The sequence below is a fragment of the Styela clava genome, chromosome 4, assembly GCF_964204865.1.
Source record: "Styela clava chromosome 4, kaStyClav1.hap1.2, whole genome shotgun sequence".
Classification (NCBI taxonomy): domain Eukaryota; kingdom Metazoa; phylum Chordata; class Ascidiacea; order Stolidobranchia; family Styelidae; genus Styela; species Styela clava.
This window is the reverse complement of record NC_135253.1, coordinates 18,749,885-18,770,923: the sequence shown is the minus strand read 5'-3', so window position 1 is coordinate 18,770,923 and position 21,039 is coordinate 18,749,885. Positions and strand designations below refer to the sequence as shown.

General features: G+C 35.4%; 3 protein-coding genes across 4 annotated transcripts; 2 read left to right on the top strand and 1 right to left on the bottom strand.

The window, feature by feature from the left end:
• Positions 1-1,647: 1,647 nt before the first annotated feature.
• Positions 1,648-4,740, bottom strand: LOC120326229 (rho GTPase-activating protein 19-like). Its single transcript, XM_039392485.2, has one exon. It carries the CDS (start codon positions 4,644-4,646, stop codon positions 3,012-3,014), a length of 1,635 nt encoding a protein of 544 aa, XP_039248419.2. The 5' UTR covers positions 4,647-4,740; the 3' UTR covers positions 1,648-3,011.
• Positions 4,741-10,372: 5,632 nt separating this feature from the next.
• LOC120326412 (basic phospholipase A2 PA-12C-like) lies at positions 10,373-13,018 on the top strand. Its single transcript, XM_039392698.2, has 4 exons — positions 10,373-10,523; positions 10,956-11,101; positions 11,502-11,620; positions 12,186-13,018. The coding sequence occupies exons 1-4, from the start codon at positions 10,458-10,460 to the stop codon at positions 12,308-12,310; spliced, it is 456 nt and encodes a 151-aa protein (XP_039248632.2). The 5' UTR covers positions 10,373-10,457; the 3' UTR covers positions 12,311-13,018.
• A 1,053-nt stretch (positions 13,019-14,071) lies between these two features.
• LOC120326702 (acidic phospholipase A2 CM-II-like) lies at positions 14,072-18,631 on the top strand. Of its 2 annotated transcripts, none has more exons than XM_078112067.1 (4): positions 14,072-14,520; positions 16,622-16,794; positions 17,401-17,516; positions 18,317-18,631. In XM_078112067.1, exons 1-4 carry the CDS (start codon positions 14,470-14,472, stop codon positions 18,439-18,441), a joined length of 465 nt encoding a protein of 154 aa, XP_077968193.1. In that variant the 5' UTR covers positions 14,072-14,469; the 3' UTR covers positions 18,442-18,631. The 2 variants fall into 2 exon arrangements, with proteins under 2 accessions (XP_077968193.1, XP_039248972.2); XM_039393038.2 differs by lacking the exon at positions 14,072-14,520 and adding an exon at positions 14,983-15,134.
• The last annotated feature ends 2,408 nt before the right edge of the window (positions 18,632-21,039 follow it).

The window sequence follows — 21,039 nt, the reverse complement described above, 5'->3', positions numbered from 1 at the left end:
TTCCAACGTCGTTTTGCCCGATAGTTATAATACTGTGCTTGATATTGTTTCGTTCTTAAATCAATCAATCAATCATCATTTTATTCGTCAGCACAAAATAAACGTATCATAGGAAAGAAAAAAAACATTTCAAACACAATATGAACTTAACTTGTGTGACAGGAGTCGCGAGGGACCCCATAAGGTCTTCAGGCAGCGACACCTTAAAAGCTCGCTGATTCAGGTTAGTGAGCACAAAAAATTAATGAAACACCAAAACACTTGGTAGTTTTTGGTGATTTCACAGATGGTTTCTTAGCTTTGCAAGGTGTTTTTTTCTCTTGGTGGATTCATTGTTCGGTTCTTGACGTAGATGTTTGAGTTATAATTTTTATTTTAGCACCTTGGACAGCAAATCTTCATGTTGTCAAATCGATTTTCAAACAAATAGCAGGAACGGTTAACTAGCTGACGGTTTTAACTATCTTAATATAATAGCGAATAATCGCCTCCGTTTATGTATTTGCAAGCTTTCAATTATTTTTTTTAATTTCGCTTCGGCACGGCTCAAATAGCCGAAGAAATACCAATTTTATTAACAATTTCAAATATTTTGCATTAATTTTCCGAAGATGACAAGTGGCAACACTCCAAGATTTAAGTGAATTCTAGTTCAATAACTAGAATATAATTGGACTCTACGATTTTAGATTATTTCTCAACTCTGCGATAACGTATTTGGAAAAAATATTTGACTTTGATGAAAATTCAACATTTGGAAAATAATCTCTTTTGGATAATCTTTCTCCAAAATATCAGACACTTGTAAAAATTGTAGAGCATTTGAAGCTAAAAGACAAACTTAATTTGAATATGTTTAACCTTCTTGATCAAAAAAAATTTGACACGATTCAAAGCACTAAACTGTTCACAGAATGCAGCTTGATTGGGTCAATGTTAAATAAACATTGAATGAAAAATACATGAAGATTTTTTAATATATCTTCTTAGCTTGTATATAATTTGTAGTTCATTGTTCTTTTCTGCAAGTTACAAAATAAATGATGACGGTAATCTATGTCCTTTATTGAGACTTTTCATAGTTGGCAACCCTACTTGCTGCTCCACCCACAACTTGCATTATTCCTTGCTTAATTAAGACCAGGGGTGTGCAACCTGCGTCCCACAAGGAAAAATTGTGGACCTGCGGAGAAGTGAAAATTTTGACTGGTGTGCACCCCTTCAAAATGCGTTTTTAATTAAGTTTAATCTGTTACGTGCGAGTAACAGATGGCTTGTGCGAAGCGAACAACGCTCCTCATAAGATCGATGACGAAAACTTTTGTGCATGCAACTACCAGAAAGCCTATTTTAAATAAAGGTGCGGCCTGTGGTTCCAAACAATTATTTGTATCTGGCCCTCCTGTATTAAAGTTGCACACCTCTGCTTTAGACGAAACTTCTGTTGGCGTGTTTCACATGTGACTTCTTCAACCATCAAGTCCATGAACCTGAAACGAATAGCCATACCCATGAAGACCTCTACATGGTCACAGTTTGCGATATCATTAAGCCGTTTCGTCCGCTACCCACAATATGGGATAATTATTTATTAAAATCCCACATAGCAGAGGCATATTCTCCTTTAACAAGAAGCAAGAGTCCGTCTACCATATAAAAGGAAATTTTCATTGAAATCACACAATCAATAGATCAATGCATTCTAAGACCAAACTGCTAAGAAGGTACACTCAGCCATCTCTTTGTAGCCGAAATTACCGAGGTAAAGATATGCATACAAAGATCAGTATAGCCCAGCGGTTCCTAACCGGGGGCTGTGGCCCATTAAGGGCAGTTGGAGGGGCCACCATGCTAGGCGCAAAACTGATTTTCCTTTTTCTTTATAAAAAACTAGTTCTTTCTGGTTTCATTGCTTGATGAGGTTATCTCACAGAATGTGTTCCCTTTGTTGAGCATGAATTGTTTGAACATAACGGAATTTACCAATCAAAATAACACTATTTATACCACTGAAATGATAAGCAATGGGGCCATGAGTTCTAAACGCCTCTGAAAAGGGGCCACATGCTATAAAAGGTCAGACACCACTGGTATAGGCAGTTGTAAGTTTCACTACTTGAAAAAATACTAAAAAGAAATCAGAACAATATATCCATTATTGAGCCGTGAGCTGATATATTCCATCACCCCTTTACATACTGAAGAGATCACAATAAAAGAGAATTATTCTTATGAAAATGCATGGCAAGATCACCCTGTTTTGAACCATATCACATCAGACAACGTGGTAAATCAGGCAGTTTTTAATCCTAAATACGGTAAAAAAAATAAGAGTCAATAAAAGGGATCAGGTGTATCATTAAAATCTGCACTTTTCTCGAGATTGATTAGATATGTAGTTACGGTAAGTGAATTTGATCGTTGGAAACTTAAATCTGAATATTTATAGTAATTTAAAAAATTGTGGAACTGCAGAATGAAGATTGGAAAGCAAGTATATATCAAATATATAGACCGAGACCAATACGGTTGGTATGTAAAGGTTCATTTTAGTTGGTCTTTGACAAATATCAGAAATTCAAATCGAAGATTTTGGTACAAACACAATCAGATACGAAGGCATAGCTTAGTTTAAAAATATGATTCCTCGGTAGGGTTTTGTCACATGATTTACTGCTTAACAGATCTCCGATAATTTTAAATCCAACATGTTTGAGAAAACTCCCTAAGTGTAACTAACCCATAAATGCACTTCAATATGGATATTCTTAACATAAAAAACTTATGGGGGTGCCTATCCTGAGCGAACGATCCACCACAATAAGAAAAACTTCAAAAAAGAATAAGGTACTCACTGGAAAAGCTGTTTACGAAATAATTGTTAGATAAAAACAATATCATTCAAGATGCATTCTGAATAATAAATATACAAAGTATGATTGCTCGATATGCGTTATATTTGTGCATAGCATGAGCTGATATTTCAGTCTTTTTTCTGATTAGTGAAGAATCTAGATGCATTTCTGGCAACCCGAATCACTTTCAATCTTTTTTTCATTTTCTTTGTCAGTTCCATCTTCTAGAGACGGAAAAGGTATAGGTGACATAACGGTTGAATCAGACTGCTCAGCTTCTCCTATTTCACTTGATCTTGAACCTTTTCTATCGACCTTTAGAGACCGACGAAAGAAGCTATCTTTCATACTTGCTCGATTATCTGCCTTTTTGCTGCTTGCAGATTTTCTACGGCTCAGGACGGGTCTTGATCGAAGCAATGTTCCACTTCCTGGCTGCGGTATATGAACAAAAGTTTCTTGCTTATCTTTATTTGCACCATCACTGTCCATTTTATTGTTATTTGGAGTTGCGACACTAAGTACCTTTTTCTTGATCATACCACCAAAAGTACGACTTCGTTTATGCCGCTTCTTTCCTGGTGTCATACCTTGCTTCTCCATATTTTTGACAATTTTCTTTTTCTTGGCAGAGTTTGGCATGTTTTGAACCTGTTCAAACAGTTCCTTGAGTGCTTGATCTGTATAGGATCTAGTTTCCATTGCATATTCATTGCGGCCACTAGACGTACGTTTCACTGCTCCAGACTGGGTGAAAATAACACTTGGATAATCTTGCTTAGATGTAGATCCTGTGTATTTTGTCCTGGCACTATCTCGTATATACTGAGGTGCCGCAAATATCTTCTGTGAATGACGGATCATGAATGCAACATGATCGTTGAGTTTTCCAATGTTGTTTTGAAGATCTGTGGTTTTCAAGTTGCGAGGCCACAATAAATGAGGACAGAACATTGTAGCCAAATTTGAAGCATTCATTTTGTTCATTTTTTGGTTCTTTGCAGTTTGATAAAGCAAGTTTAGGATTCCACGAAGCAAGGTCCTGTTCACTGTTGGAAGCAAAAGCATTAGCAATTGTAAGGCTTCGACTCTTTTTGCTCTGTCAGGCAATGTTGTTCTATTTCCTTTGGCATCAAACGCCATCATTTCTGCTATTTGCAAATGGGATTTGAAATATTTATGTTGCAGTAATGGTTCTGGCAGCTCACCAAGATAGGTTTTGAGAATACTTGCAACATCATGAGAATGAAATTTGCTCGACTCCAGATCGATGCAAACACCTGTATTCAAAGCAGCTCTTAGCTGCAGTAAACGATGAGCATTCCCAGGTTTTCTGAACAGTCCTTCGACTTCTAAATGTGAAGCTAAAAAATCTGTTAGATTTTGTATTTGTACCAAACTTTCTTCTGTCAAATTCGTACCAAAAATAACACCTTTAATTTCTTTCTTTTTCATAAAACCCCATGATTTTTTTGGCATTTTGTTGGTACAACTTTTCATCTCATTTTTTGCTGCATTTCTTAAGATTTCCAATTCAGCTCCGGGCAAATCAAGAAATCTTGTTAGATGGCTGATAACAGTTTCAAGAAACGCTTCAGAATCTTCAAATTTTAATTTAAAAACATAATGATCAGGATCCATAATTGCATTATGCCCAATTTTGTAAGGTGATACGGCAGGAAGTAGATTTGGTCTCTGTGCTTGAGTGGGTGTTTCAAGAAGTGAAAAGTCTTGCACTGGCAATGCAGCATCAACAACAATGACTGGTGGACTATCGGTTGGATTTGACATTTTTGTTTATGAATCAAAAATCAATAACTTTGAAAAATCAAGTATAAATATGAAGACTCATTTTCATGAATAAATTATTTTTCTGAAAAAACAGAAAATATATGCAGGATTGTTAGATTATGAAGGATTACTTATGCAATTACTGAATCAATCAATCAAAATAAATAAAAACATAGCTAAGCTATTCTAAATCTAATTACAGAATTATATTTCTATCACTTCAGCAGATATAACCAATGAAGCATAATAATTATTACAAATACAGCAATATTAACATAAACTGCATACTAAACAAGGCTAATACTGGTACAGTCTTAGAATCAATCAATCAATTTTATTTTGGTCACTCTGGCATAAAACAAAACAACAACAAACGAACAAACAGTGGACCTGGAGGAGGAGCATAACTTTAAAGACACAATTGAAAACATAAAAATATGCGTCCATCTATCAAAAATAGTCAAACACAATAAAATAAACATACACAGTGCAAAATCAGACAATTCACGTTACTTCAATTGAATTGATTCAGTTATGCGAACACTGATCAGAATATCTTCTGATCTTGCGAGTTATGTTCCAGTATTCAGGTGTAAACTGTGAAATATGCTACCGGTACCGGTACTGAGGTAGACTCATATCATATGCCTGTATTGTATCTGTATCGTATGCAGATATCAGTGTACCAGAGTACCGTACTGGAGTACTACGGTATTCTGGTATTGCTAAATTAGCTTCATCTGTAGAGTGTAGATTGTAGACTATGTCATGTGGAATAATTCAGACACAACTTATCCTACTATCAGAGACTATCATCATATTGATACTGTAATAATAAAATACAACTTCATAGAACTATGATGAAAAAGTAAAGTGTTTTCTTAACTCGTTGGTCTCACACAGCAGTTCGGGCTTTTAATAAGGTGTTAATGACTGACGGTTATGCCGCTATCACCCAATACAGAAGTCGGTTTGCTGAATAAGCAGAGTACACAGGGCCTATACACTGCCGGTATATCTACACCGCCAACCATTACACCTTGGAAATTTACGGCGAGAACCCATAACCTGCAAACAATAGAAGTAAACCAACAAACGAAATTCAAATACCCGCGAACAGTCTCAAGGATGTGCTCAGAGTCGATATTGAGAAGAAGTTATCTGTTCCCATTTTATTTGGGAAAAGTTAAAATTATTAAAAGTAAATCAATCCTCGGTATATCTTTTTATATAAAATACTAACAGCAAATAAGAGAAAAAAATAATAATTGGTATCGATTTATCCGCAGGAATTGATTTAAATAAATGTGATCGACTTTTAACACCATGTCCGGAATCCTCGAATATGATCTGAAAAATTGGCACTTTCGTGAATTTGTCAATGGGAAGTTCGGTGTTTGCAAATTCATTTTCTGAAAATAATGGTATGTTCAGGTGGTACAAAAGATATGCATTTAAAGACTTAGTGGATTTCGGCTGGAATTTTATCATTGGCGAGATTCAAAATTTGACACACATCACGCAAATCTAATACATAACGTTTGCGATGCCAAATATAACGCCAGTTGTCAGCTGCTGTGCATGTAACTCATTTGCCGCGTTCGCCTAACGCTGGGGTAACCAAGGTTTTTGGACCAGGGGTCATAGTTTTTGTCCAATTAGACTGGCGGGCTATGTAAGTGTGACGTAAAAAGTTACATTTTATAAACAATATTTAAAGTGTTATAAAAGCAAAGGTGGAAAACAATAGGTTTCAAGCCAAAACTAAATATAATCGAAATCTTAACAAATTCCTTGAGCTATTTTTTTTTACCTAGAGCATCAAATCGTGGTTTTAGCTTGGTTGTGGCAACAACGGGTGTGCCAGATTGAATTACCCAAGGGACCGGATTTGGTCCGCGGGCTCTTATTTGCCCATGCCAGGTCTAACGTATAAAACAGAAAACAAGAACGGGTTCGCTGGTTACAACTTTATCAAGGAATTACATTTGATTTGATGGTTTAGGGATAATAATATTATATGGCCCCACCAAGCACTGGTCTAACCACAAGCAATATAAGCACGTGCTTAGGGCACCAAGCAAAGGGGGGGGGGGGGGGCATCACAGAATTTTTTCATTTTATATAGCGCATCGGCGTTTATTAAAATATCACGAGTTGGTCAGACGACTCAGATTTCAAAATATTTGCTTATTTTTTCTTTCCAAGTTTCAAATAAACCTTCACTGAAACGAAATGGATTATTATTGGACACGAAATGGACCTATGAATCGTTTCGTTAAATTGTTGTTGTCCTTCTTCTTAGCATACTTGTTGTTGCATCTTTGTTTTAGAAAAAATTTCTCTTCAACTATTGGACCAATTGCTTTTTGGTTAAGAATTGTTGTTGCCGCTAGAACTAAACCATTTATTTTATCTATTCCAAATATTTCTTTGTGCTCCATAAGATTCGTTGATCTCGCATAGCAGTTCGGGCTTTTATCACTGTATTACACTTACAGCAGGTTTACAGGCAAGGGATTTCTAGATTTCTGATTCGCTCCGTGCGACCGAAAAATATCGGTTATATATAATAGTTAAAAAATTGTAAGAAAACCTTAGAGCAGGTTTACAGGCAAGGGATTTCTAGATTTCTGATTCGCTCCGTGCGACCGAAAAATATCGGTTATATATAATAGTTAAAAAATTGTAAGAAAACCTAAAAATGTTCGGTAAAGTTATTCTTTTTTGTACTGTTGGTTGTGATTATTTTTAATAGATAATACCCTTATGTGATTTATTGTTTTTATATTTTAAATTACACAAGGGGGCACCAAATGGGCATGATCCGCCCCTGATCCCACCTCTTCTGTCACGAGCGAGATATTAAAACAAGTCAAAGCAACGCAGCTTCAACAAGTATAAAACTGACGCACCGCGCTCGGCAACGAGCGTCCCCCTAAACAGCATAAAAAACGTAGCTGGCAGCATTGGTCAAAGGTTATGAAAGTTGGTAATTCTATCGCCCGAGAGGTACGGTTCGGTCCAGAGCAGTTTTTAAAAATATCTTGATGATAGTCGTTTCTGCTGTCACTTTCAGGTCCCTATAAATTGCATGAACAACTTGGTGGCGATACGATAGCAGAACTCGAGATGCGCTACGTGGTTGGTCACTCCATGGATGTTTCCTCCAAGCATCGATTTCATCGTTCATTCCCGTACCAGAGACAAATCATCAATAAGTTAACGATGATGTAACAATGCCAATCGGTGCCGTCGCTCCGACACTTCTTTCGCTCAGACAGAGATATTCAAGCATGGTTGCAAACATTGCCACGTTTTTGCGGGTTTTCATGTTATTTGTCAGTTGGGTTCCAAAAATTAGTTGTAAATCAAATAATTTAATTTCCATTATGTCCTCCGAGGAGCTTTAATTTTGTTGCAATATACAAAAATTAGTTTCGAAAAAGCTGCGATAGATTAGGCGAAAGTTTGCTGTCAGTACCTGTAAGCGACACGCTGTTGAATATTTTTAATGCAATTTGTGGTTTTGAACATGTAAACCAGTTTGCAAGCGCCTGCTCTCAAAAAAACTAAATAATTATCATAATATTTGGCTACAGTAAAGGATAGGGAGAACTTAAATATATATATATAATTATGGTTATCCACACTACGAATTAGATGATTTCCCTACTTCATATCCGAAATCAATAAATTGGTTTCTCCAACATCGTAAGTGACAATAAATGCTATTACCCACATCTTGATCAATCAATAGATTGTTGCTGAATTATTTCATGCGATATAATCCAGTGTCAAAAAACATCTACGATAAGTAGTATCAGATCTTCGTTACTCAAAAATCGCATTCGAAATGTGTGTTATGAGTAATGAACAATATTGAAACTTCATCGATACAATTTCAGGTCCATACGAACCGAAACAGTTAATAGAGTGCAATTTATTTGGTATTGTTGAGTATAAAAGCGAAAAATAATAGCTAATGAAAGCGACAAAAGTTTCAAATGAACACATAGCCTACGGCAAATGCGAATAGAAAGTCCTTTGCAATTCCAGGCAATTGAAACCAATCGAACAAATTTAAATGCTATAAACAATATGAAAGCAACAACAATTTTCATTCCTGTTTCGCATTTATGCCATAACACACTTCATTAAATCCCCAATTAACCCCACCGCTATAAATAATTTCGTAAACAATCAACTGGGCCATTTGAAATATTTTTTCAAAAAGCGCTTCGAGCATTTGTCACATGTTTGTTATAGTACCGAAATTTAGCTGCGGTGAAATGCTGTGGTTTCATGTAGGCATACTCTTTTTTCGGTACTCCAGAAGTATGTACACCAAAATGGCGAACACCGAAGCGTTGTATGTGTACCAGGTTACGGTTTGGTCATAGTTTCAGGTACAAATACTACGTGAGTCACTTGGCTAGCCACCGAAGTCGTAATAGAACTACAAAATAAGGAAAAATGGAATAAAATTATGGCCTAACTCTAACCTAATACACATACGACGTTCCGGTGTCCGCCATCTTGGTGCACATACTTCTGGAGCTCCTATTTTCTTGTGTTGCAATGGATAATATCCATAGCTCATTTGTGTTCAAAATGTTATTTTGCATTACCATTTCACAAATTCAACTTTATGTAACCAAATATCGGTTTGTCGAGTATTTGAGATATGATTTCAAAGATAAATTTCTTTAAAAGAGTTCCTAAAATTAACGATTATAGGTGATAAAGTAAATGTATAGATAAAATAGGATTATTGTCAATGGTAGTATTCTAAATCTAGTAATCTAAGCAAGAAGATTACATTTTCAAAACTCAAGGGCAAACTATATAAGTATCGAGTCGTTTCAGTTCGTTCGTTTTCTTTAATACGACATGAAGTGCCTGAATGCATAGGACAGAAAAATCAATCAATAAAGATAGAGTTGCAGAATAATTTGGATGAACAAGCAATATTTCAGATGATAGTTCTGATTTAATCTTTTCGACAAAAAAACATCCCTATAATGCCCGATTGGAATTTTGTTAGATTGAAAAAGGCTGGGTTTTGAAAACGATTACAGCAGGGGATTCGCCAGGCAATTCGGTTAGGAAAAGCAAAACCTTTTTTTGGACATTGGAGATAAAGAAAAATTTCGAGAAAATGCATCATGAAAAATTAAAATTCGAGTAAAATCATTAGGAAAGTTATATAGTGCGTTCGAAACCTACTCGGAAACTCGATCTCCGATAGATCTTTTGTTACGTAAAAGCGAGATATAAATTTTACATAATGCTCAATTCATATATTTTGAACTACATCTTAAAACTAATATTACATAAAAATATATCCTGAGGGAAAATAAATTTCATTTATAATAACGATTAAATTAACTACAGAGTTCGTAGATTTAGAAATCTCAAGAGATATGAAGAATGAGGTTTTGGTCTCTTAAATGTAAACATCAAAACGCTAAAAATGAGTTGACCTTGGCGGGAGTTTAACTCTGATCAATTGTGTACCAGTGGTAGCCTCAAGGTATTTCTGGAAATGCTATTTATAAAGCGCGAGTATAGATATTGTTTCGATTAGTAAGGTTGTTTAGCAAGCGCGAACAAAATCGAGTTTTGTATATATTTCCCACAATGTTCTTAAATATTCTAAAATGACGACAGAATTGCCAAATTTAAATTTTTTATACTGTTTTATATATTGACTGTTATATATTGGTTATTATATGATGATATGCTTGCTATGAATTTTAGCGGCCATAGTTATATATTGTGTTATAAATTAACAAATATTTTAAAATTATGAATTGTGACTACAAAATAGTCCTATTCGTTGTCTTCTGCTCTGTCGGCGTGTCTAGATCTACGGTAAGCAAAAATTTTGTTATATTGGTAAGCGTGGCCAGTTTACACATTTCAGTCACTCTCTACCCTTCAGTTGCAGCAAATTTATTCTTCAATTTGTGAAGTGTCTCACATCCTTGACTTAAAGCAGGGCTTTTTACAAAAATTCCGTCATACTCGGAAGAACACTAATAAATTGAAGGAGCAGAAATATCCTATCATATCGGAAGTCACCGTGGCCCAGTGTCAACTCGACGTTTTCAAAATATTTCCGATTGATGCGCGATGCCGATCGTCTACATTTCTGATGTTTTGTAGGAACCAAATAGGAATTCCAAAATATTTAGTTGACTTAAATACGGCGATTATATATGGTTTACAGTTTTCTTGAGATAGTTCACGTGTCATCTTTAGTGAACCTAATTGGAAGAAAGCAATAAATTTCTTCTTTTAAAGTGGCACCTGGGAGAATTGATACAATGTGCCCAAGGTAAAGAAATAAAGACGTTCTGGAGTACATTATGGACGCTCGCAAATTACAACGACTATGGTTGTTATTGTGGAAGAGGTGGGTCAGGGACTGCAGTCGATGCCTCCGATAGGTTTGTTGAATATTGTTTTTATAATATCAGATAATTTGTAATGACCTCTCAAACCGTACTGCAAATTTTTAATTGAATTTATGATTTATATTTTTGAAGATCCAAATTACACTATTGACATCTAAACTAAAGTAATGTCTATCATTTAAAAGAGTCATATCTTTAGTAAATATTAGGTGTTTTAAATAGTTTACTCCTATAGTTTACAGTGTCTAAAGAACAAAAATAATTAAGTCCTAATTAGCAATTACTTGTAAACCGTATTATTTTCACCATTTTATTACAAGATAGAACGTTATGAATAAATTCCCAAAACATTTGACATTTCAAAATTTTACGAAGCTTTTTCAGCACCTTCGAAGATTTTTTTTAATTGCATTTTTTATATTTCTGCCTCCAGGTGTTGTTACGATCATGACAATTGCTACGACGACGTTGGATATCAATATGATTTGTCCGAATTCACGGTCTATTTTACAACTTATTCGTACAAATGTAACCGGGGGTCAATCCAGTGCCGTAAGTTTTTAGAAGATATGTAAATCTTAACGCTATGAACATTTCGGTACTCCTGAAATATGTGAATCGAAATGGCGGACACCGGAACGTAGTATGTGTACCAGGTTAGAGTTAGGCCATAATTTCAGGTACACATGCTAGGGGAGTCACTTGGCTAGTCCCCGAACTCGTAACAGAACTAAATTAGTGAAAATTGGAGTCAAATTATGGCCTAACTCTAACCTGGTACACATACTATGTTCAGCTGTCCTTCATCTTGGTTCACATACTTCGGAAGTACCAACATTTTCACGAATTTTACTGTAGTATATGATTGCAGTAAGCTGGTGGTCTGCTTACTATACACCTTACACCGGATTTGGCCTTGTTTTAATGTAAAAACGTATCAGATTAGCTGATAAACAACGGATTTTTCACACTTTCTTCACGAGCTGTTTATAATACTTTATAATGTTTGTAATTGTTCATATATATATGCATTGTGTGATTTTGGTATTTACACCATTTATAAAAAAAAAGAGACCTTGACTATTATTTATAAATAATCTGGTTTGCATCTCTACAGGAAACAAAAAGGGATGGAGAAGAAAATTGTGTGAATGTGACAAGAAGCTTGCTCTTTGCCTTTCAACTCACCGCGATTCTTACGAAACAAAGCACATCAATTTGGACATTGAAAAACGATGCTGAGCCTTCTTCTCCTAGATTCACCAACTAAATTACGATCACCAGAACATTGTTGTTAACCAAACTAATCAAATTTAACATGAATTGCAACAACTGGAAAATAATTATGACGTCATTGTTATGTGATAAAGTGAATTAAGTAAAATCAAATTATATCTTTCTGTTTTTAAATGAGAAGATGGAATTATTTACCCGGTGGGAAAGCAAAGTTTCCTCAAAAAGTCGGAGATGACGATTAAAGTGCACATTTTGCAAGAAACTACAAATTGCAACATACAGTAGTAGCTAATTAGCAATAATAGTAAAGCAATTAAACAGATGAGCGAAAGTCTGAAACAGCTGTAATATATATATATATATGTATGGCTCTATGTTCTGTAATAATAAGATTGGTGTTTAAGCGATGTCTCGAAAATATCGTGTCCCACTTGTCCCTAGTTTTCCACGTGTCTCACTTGTACCACTGGCCCCACGTGTCTCACATGGCCCACCTGTCTTACGTGTCCCTCTTGTTTCCTTTATATCGTTATTATTGCTTTCGTTTCGGGGCCAAAAAATGTTTATCCGGAAAAATTTGCATGCGCGGGATTTTTATGCGTTTAGTTTTATCAAAAATCATGCTTTGACTATATTTGCACGATTTATTCATTTTTGATTGTGGATTTGGCCAAGCGAATTCTAATGTTCGATAATAAATAACGATAAATTTTCTTTGTTGACTATTATTTTGCCTAAACTCATATCATTTCATCATACCGTGTTAAAATTTGAGATAATCAAATATCATGGTCATATTGCCTCTAACGGTATGATATTGCACTGCTTCCCGATGGTTGTCGACCACTGTTTCAAACTATGTACAACGCTTGAAACTTATCTTACCTAGATTTTTATACTATTATTGTTTCGAACTCGAAAGATTATAAAATTGAAATTTGATGAATTACGCTAGTTTGCCTAAATATCGATATCCTCCGACTAAGACAATGGAAGAATATTATTAAAAATGTTTGATTTGGACAAATCTCACACAGCGCGCAGCTGAAACACACCCACCGGGTAATGTGTACAGTACGATGTTACAAATGAATACACGAGCGTAATAATTGAGTCGCATCCTATTTGACGCTCCCGTAGTATGTGCACCAAGATTGCGGACACCTGGTACACATACTACGTTCCGGCCGGCGTCCGTCATCTTGATTCACCGTTTACGGGAGTACCTCCTATTCGTGTTGAAACTTGCTTTTCAAGTGATCACCATTTATGAAGGTAACTAATTTTGTTCGCCTACTTCACATCAAGTTGTATAAAGGGACTGAAACCTATAGGCAGGGGGTATATTCACTTAGCTAACACAGACAGTCCCCGAACTCGGAATAAAATTATGCCTCAACCCTAACCTGGTACGCATACTACGGGAGTACCGAGAACATAATACGGACAAACCGCAGAACGAACTTATTTGTGCATACCAAGTTGTATACACTCGATCTCGTGATTAATATCACAAGGATACAACAGTTTGGATTGATGTGATGCGGTGCGCCGCAATAATTCATCCTCACCATAAATACCATGAAAGCACTATCTGATTGAAACTCGAGCTTCATACATTCGCGTGGATTCGGCGCGACTAGAAATTTAGGGTATTCAACTTTGTTTCGTAGTTTTGTGAATTCGTCTGTAATTACGGTAGCTAGTTTGGGGTGTGAATTGGCGCTTAGCTTGGGAAGAACGTTTCATTCGCTCTTGTGCACAGCATGATTCAGTTCCCAAGATAGTGCTACACTTATAGATAGGTAAGGGCAGCAGATTCAACAAAAGCTTCTTCGATTATCACGGGGTTGGTCATCAAACGTTAGTCATCGTTTGATCATTGTGGAACTTAATCAACGTTTTTAAATTATAATTGTTGTCGTATTGCATTACTAATGCGCATTGCATGTTGATGAGTGAATTGCGAATACGCACTCTCTATTGTAACCTACGCTCGGATACATCGTGACTTCCAGCTAATAAATGAGAGTGCTAAATTCAATTAGGATATCGGTGGGTAAGATTCGGTAGATATAGAGAATCATAGTAAAAATAAAAAGGGGGTTGAAACACAGGCGTGGTTTAGAAAGGCATAGGAATGATAGCAAATATGTTAATATATTATGTTTTCCATACGAATGCTTTTGGTACTACTAGGTACTGATAGCTTTAAGGTAAGATTATTATGTCTTAATTCATTAATATTAGTGTAAAATATTCATTTGCTAAATTGGTAATTTTGTCTTATTTTAAGTAAATATTGTACATTTATGATTCTAATAATAACTTGAAAATTTTATAATCTCAACCAATCATAGCGACTATATTCTCGCATATCAACATGAATGAACTTCGAAATTGTAGAAACAATTTGTCTGTAAACTCGATGTGTATACACATATTTATTTCCTATCAACCAATCCAATTCCCCCCCCCCCCCAAAAATAATCTTTAGTAAATAACCAGGTTAGTTCAATTAATAGAGATAGAATTATCAAGCGTAAATTTAGGCCATAATTTGTACAAAGATGTATGGCGACAAACGTTTAGTTAGGATATTAAAAGTTTGGCGGTTGTAAATAACTGGTTTTGGATATATGTTTCTTTGTGCACTATATACCTACTTTCATCCCAATTCTTTTTATATTTTCATTGCAGTTGGTGAACAATATTTAGCTACTATAAGATACTTGAGTTTATTTTATCATTCTTATTTTGTAAGATGTATTTTCGATACTATGGATTTTATCTTTTAATAATAATTTCTAGTGTAAAGATGAAAGCAAAAGTGAGTGATGGATTTCTCTTTATTATTGGCGGTTCACGAAAGACTAAACAACTGGGCATCAATTTCAGCTAAAATAGCATAGAAAATGTATCGATAATTCGAACAAGCGGTTTGACTCAATTTATGCAACAGCGAAATATTTATTAATCTTTTATATATATTGTGAAGTATGTCGAATCTTTCATGTATTAATTCCAAAGTCTTCGTGTATGCGTGGGCTGAGAAAACCTAGCAATGGGTCTGTGTTAGTTTTACAAATGAACACAATTGCTGTGCCTTCAAACTGAATTTCGTTGCAGTATATTTAATAATCTTTTTGAGTCATAAAATAGCTGAAATACGAAAAAAATAGTATGGATTATCGATTCTTTTTATACATTTTAAAATTTTCCAAAATGCCTATCACTATAAAATTTCACCAGTTACTGAGCCATTAACGCAATTGTACATCTCATTTAGAAAAAAATTATTTGTGACAACATAATTTTGATTTTACATATCAGTTGCGATATTTACTAAACCTGAAACACGCAATTGCAGGATGTGACACTCGTTTGTTACATGTGTTACACGCAGCGTGGCGCACAAAATTGAATATCGTTATTAATGCTCAACGAACTCAACTGAGAAAAGCGGAAAAATACGCAGTTTATTTCTCAATAATTTTTCTCCAAAACGTGTCTATGACCTTTTCTGTAAAATATTTGTTAATTACAACGTGGCAACGATTATTATTTCCAATTTGGAAAATACCAACTCGTATAACTATTTGTTGCGTCTAATTACGCTGTGATTTTGTCAGAAATGTGTTAAAAATAATACTTTGAATATAAGAAATACAATTGTTGCAATTTTAAAGAGAGATTTCTCGGGTGTCTTTTCGTGACAAAAATTACCGCATATTAAGTTTTTTCTGGAGAGATTATTCCAACAACAAGAGGCATTAGAATGTCATAACTTCCCATAATAATTCGTTGATAGATTTACCAAATGCTTTTATAATTGTATTTTTACTGGGGCCAAAGGTTAAGCGAATATACATGACCATTTTATTTTGTTTCTTGTAAACGAAACACAAGACCACAGCGATCCCAAACCGCTGGTCCACGGGTCGGTGAAGTCTGCGCTTTTACACGTTCAAACGAAATTTTGTTGTTTTGTTATTTTCTGTCAGCCTAAACAATCGCTGGATGTTTGAACTGTTTTTTCTGTGTTTTAATATTTGTTCCCAGACTGTACCAAACCAATGAAATATGTTACTTAAACGCAGGTTATTATTTTTTTCATTCCATTCATTCCAATATTTTGTTGCCAGTCCGCGACGTCATTTTATTTCATGTTACTCGTTCGCCATTGTAGGAAGGTTGGCTGGCAGCCACTGATCTAAAGCATAGCCATAGACTGTGTTTCATTTTTTCATTTGCAACACAAACTATGGGTCATACGCTGCACAACTTTTCACTAATATAATTTTTTATCTTTCGAAGACACAAAACCAACATACAATCGTGAAGCGCAACGCATGGCAACTTGGTAAAATGATTCAATGCGCACAGAACATTACCAGATGGCATTCATTCTGGGCGATGAGTTATTACGCTGACTATGGATGTTTTTGTGGCCAGGGTGGATCGGGATCTCCTGTTGATGAATCCGACAGGTGAGCGGTAGATTACAACAAAGGGCGCTCCAGAAGTGTGTGTACCAATATGGAGGTAACTAATTTTGTTCGCCTACTCTACATCAAGTTGTGTAAAGGGACTGAAACTCATGGGCAGGGGGTATATTCACTTGACTAACACAGACAGTTCAAGAAAAAAATATTATGGCTTAACCAGGTACACATACTATGGGTGTACCTATCCTTCCCCGCATATTGATACGTCGATTTGTTTATACGTACACCATGGCCAACCAATATTTTAACATTCTTATTTACTTTTCAAAAATATCAAAAGTTACTGAAGCACATGTGTATTGAAGTCATGAAACACGTGAGATATCTGAAATTTAAAGTTTGCAATCATTGTCCGTCCGCCTTATCAAAATTTCCGGACGCGCCACAAAATTGAATTGTGAAGAATCTTTTTTATTCATTTAATAAGTGATATATATATATATATATATTGAAGGGGCATTGATTTTTTTTGTCTCAAATAAGGAATATTTTTCCGAATGTGCATTTGTTTTTTAGACCAAAGTCTGTTTCAAATATCCGAATCTTAATTTCGCTATTTCTCTTTAATGATTGCTTTTTCGATTTCAGATGCTGTTACATTCACGATCAATGTTACGGCGTGGTTGAATCAAAGAGTCAACTCTCGGGATCGAGATTCTATTGGGCAACTTATCAGTATGAATGCACCCAAGGATGGATCTCGTGTAAGTTTCTTTTTATTCGCTTGAAAGTCAAAGCAAATCGCAGCGATAAAAAGTTGATGGTTTTGTTTTAACAAAGCTCATTTTGTGACGGAGGGATTAGTTTAAAAGATATTATTTTAGAGTTTATGTCTAAGATACACAGATTTATGCACACGCATGTGCAGAATCTAAACCAGTGGTTCTCAAACTTTTTAAGACTCGCTCTCTTTTTAGAATTTGTCAAGTTTCCCGCCTCACCTCAAAAATAGCTCAACTAAGAATAAGCTTCAAATACAAGATAGTAAGGCGAAAGTATGTTTCATTTAAAAAACGCGTTGAAAATACGTGAATGGAACGTGAATATCCAAAATAAAGAATCGTGAATCTTCAAAATAATGCGGGCAAAATCAAATCTAGCAAATATTTTTATTTTAGCTTCACGCCCCCTCAAAAAAATGTCTACGCCTCCCTTGAGGAACGCGTCCCATCGTTTGAGAACCACTATAATTAACACCATTTAACTGTTTCGTAGTCCTGTCTGCTTCCTTCAATTAATTTTTCGTCATAAAATATGACCTTTTTTCAAATTTTCTTTTCATAAACTACTAGAATATTAAAAGCAACAAGCAAGGTTAACAACAATATAATCGCAGTGATTCCTACGCCTTTCTCTTGGTAAATCAAAATATATACCTCTGATTGAATTGAGCTAGTCACTTGCTTGCGTAAATTCAAAAACATAAAAAACAGAATACAGAGAGAGAACAATTCTGTTATATATATATATACCTATTTCACTTTTAAATTGTTCTTTTTTCCAGGTTACGGGAATGGATGGCGACAAGAATTATGCAAATGTGACAAAGATCTTGCACAGTGTCTCGCGACTCATCGTGTTTCCTATTTGTCATCGAATATAAATTTGAACATTTCAAAACATTGTTAAGAATATTTTATTTCCATTTCCATCAAATGTCTTTTATTGTTCCGGTAAATTTTATTACATATATATGTAATTTCAATTTAGTCAATGTTTTACATTTTATGATGAATAAGTCAATGCTTTACATTTTATGATGAAAAATTTCAACAGTTCCCCAATTTTATTGGAAATTTGAAAGGAAATATTACAGCCATAGATTGATTGTAAAAGGCAGATATTGTAGCTGAAGTTGAGCCCATGTTGGTCAAATAAATATGTCGTTGAATATCAAGGTCAGCCTGATTGCGGTTTTGCTCATTGCTATGTATATTCTGTCCTATGTAACGTTTACTCTACATACACGCAGGCTGGTCGGGAGCAAATCGTTAATATCAATTTTAACACGGGACGAAGTTGCATAGTAAAATAGGTTGTACTAACTGAAGTAATACTCAATTTCTATTTTGGTGTAGTAGACAGTGGTTGAATCATATTCTGGCCTAATAAAGCGAGCGCAGCGTGTGGCGAATCGTGCTAAGAGTTCGGGAATCGGAATACGCTTGCCACCTCACCTCTTATATTACCCTTCTTTGTTCGCATCCCGTGGAAACAATTGTGTGCGAGAGAATTACTGGGCTCCTCGTTAAAGTAGGGTTGGTCTACGTATTCGCTGGTCTGGTGAGGCTGCTATCAAGTTCGTGCATCTGAAAACAAGCAACTGGCTACAGGTTAACCAATCCAATAGCCGACAAAATAACAGGAAGAAAGGGCGTGGCTCGTCATATGATTAAGCTGTCTTATCGGTTCTCCGGTACTCTTGAAGTATGCGCACCAAGATGTCGCATAACCTAATCCTAACCTGAGTTCAGGTTGTGAGCCATCTTGGTGCGCATACTTCAAGAGGTACGGTTCTCCTCTCTTCCGGGATAAATATGTAAAACTTATCCCTAATAATTGCTTCGTCGTTAAAAATAGTTTGTGCCGTATGTGTACTTACTACCACCTTGAAATGTTAGAACTTTCAAGATGCCTGGAATTCTGAAAATAGCTATCGGCGCAAAATTAGGTTCTGCCGGTTCTACTTATTGCGCGGTGTTGTCAGTGTTGCTTCAGCAGCTAATCCTTGACACAGTAGTAACAAATGTAAAACTGTATGAAGTAGCCTGCTGTGATGAAAGTATATATACAATATATATACAGCGTATGTAAGTCACAGTATGGTGAAATTCCAACCAAGTAAAGTGCTCACGGTAAATTCATTGATAGACTGTCTACAACCGACTCAGCTCCAAATAGGCCAGAGTGCATACAGTGAGTATGTTGGTAGTATAATGCGATGACGATGGTGTATGTATACTGATTACGGTACAAGATAACTGTTTCTCCGGCCTAACAACACTTCAATTTAGCAGCAATACCCAAAACAATGAAACATATAATTATCCTCCAATACACAACTAAATTAAAACCTTTATCATTAAACGACCTTGACTATAAAACATGAAGACCCGAACAACTAAGCACAAAAACTCAACAGAAATAGCAGCCAAATAGTCTGCAGACCAATGCCGCAAAGTAACCGAAGCCTTTCAGCTTTTAACAAAGTGAATAACGCCACCAGAGGTCATAAGTGCACCGTCTTACACGCAAACAAATTGGTTTCCGAGTATGACATAATAATCAATAACAATTAATAACATGAAAACAACTGAGATACGAAAGTATTACACCACTCTTATGCCGGGCATTACCGTCTTCCTAAGCCCGGGGTTCTTATCATAAACAAATAAATAAATAGCTATTATCGAGTCTAAACTTGACTAGAAAGGAAATATTAGTAGAAATCTTTTGGTAAATGGACCACAGTAAAATTGCCTGCAATAATCGTTTCAAGTGGATTCTTGAAAGTTCCAAGAGCATTCTTGAACAGTTCGACAAGAGGGATCGCAAAGTGAGTCTTATCGAGGAAATTAATAAGATCTGAACCGACATCTTAATAGTTTAAACTGTAATAGCAAAGTTAACCAAATTTAAATAGATCTTTGTTAAGCAGTTGAAGGTAGAATACAAGGTGCTCCCGTAGTATGTTTCAGGTTAGGGTTAGGTCATAATTTTACTCCTATTTTCCTTATTTTAGTTCTATTACGAGTTCGGGGACTGTCTGTGTTAGCCAAGTGAATATACCCTCTGCTCATAGGTTTTAGTCCCTTTACATAACTTGATGTAAAGTAGACGAACAAAATTAGTTACCTCCAAATTAATACACATACTTCTGGAACACCGAATATAGTAGTACTATGTGCATTTGTTTCTTTTTACCAAGAAACTTTATGTTTGCTTATAAATAAATGTATATTTTGCGATTCTTATTTTGCGAAACCGTCGATTTTATTCCATTGAACTAAAAATAGCAAAATGTTACGATTGTATTTATTTTGTGTCATTCTTCGCCTTCGTAGACAAAAATGCTATCTAGACATTTGGAAATGTTACATAAACAAAGTGTTATAGAATCAGACTTGAATAACATACTTTAGAATCGAATGACAGACATATAATTGAAAAGGAGAAAGCGATGTCTCTCCTCCACGTTTAGATCGGTAATACACTATTCAACCAGAT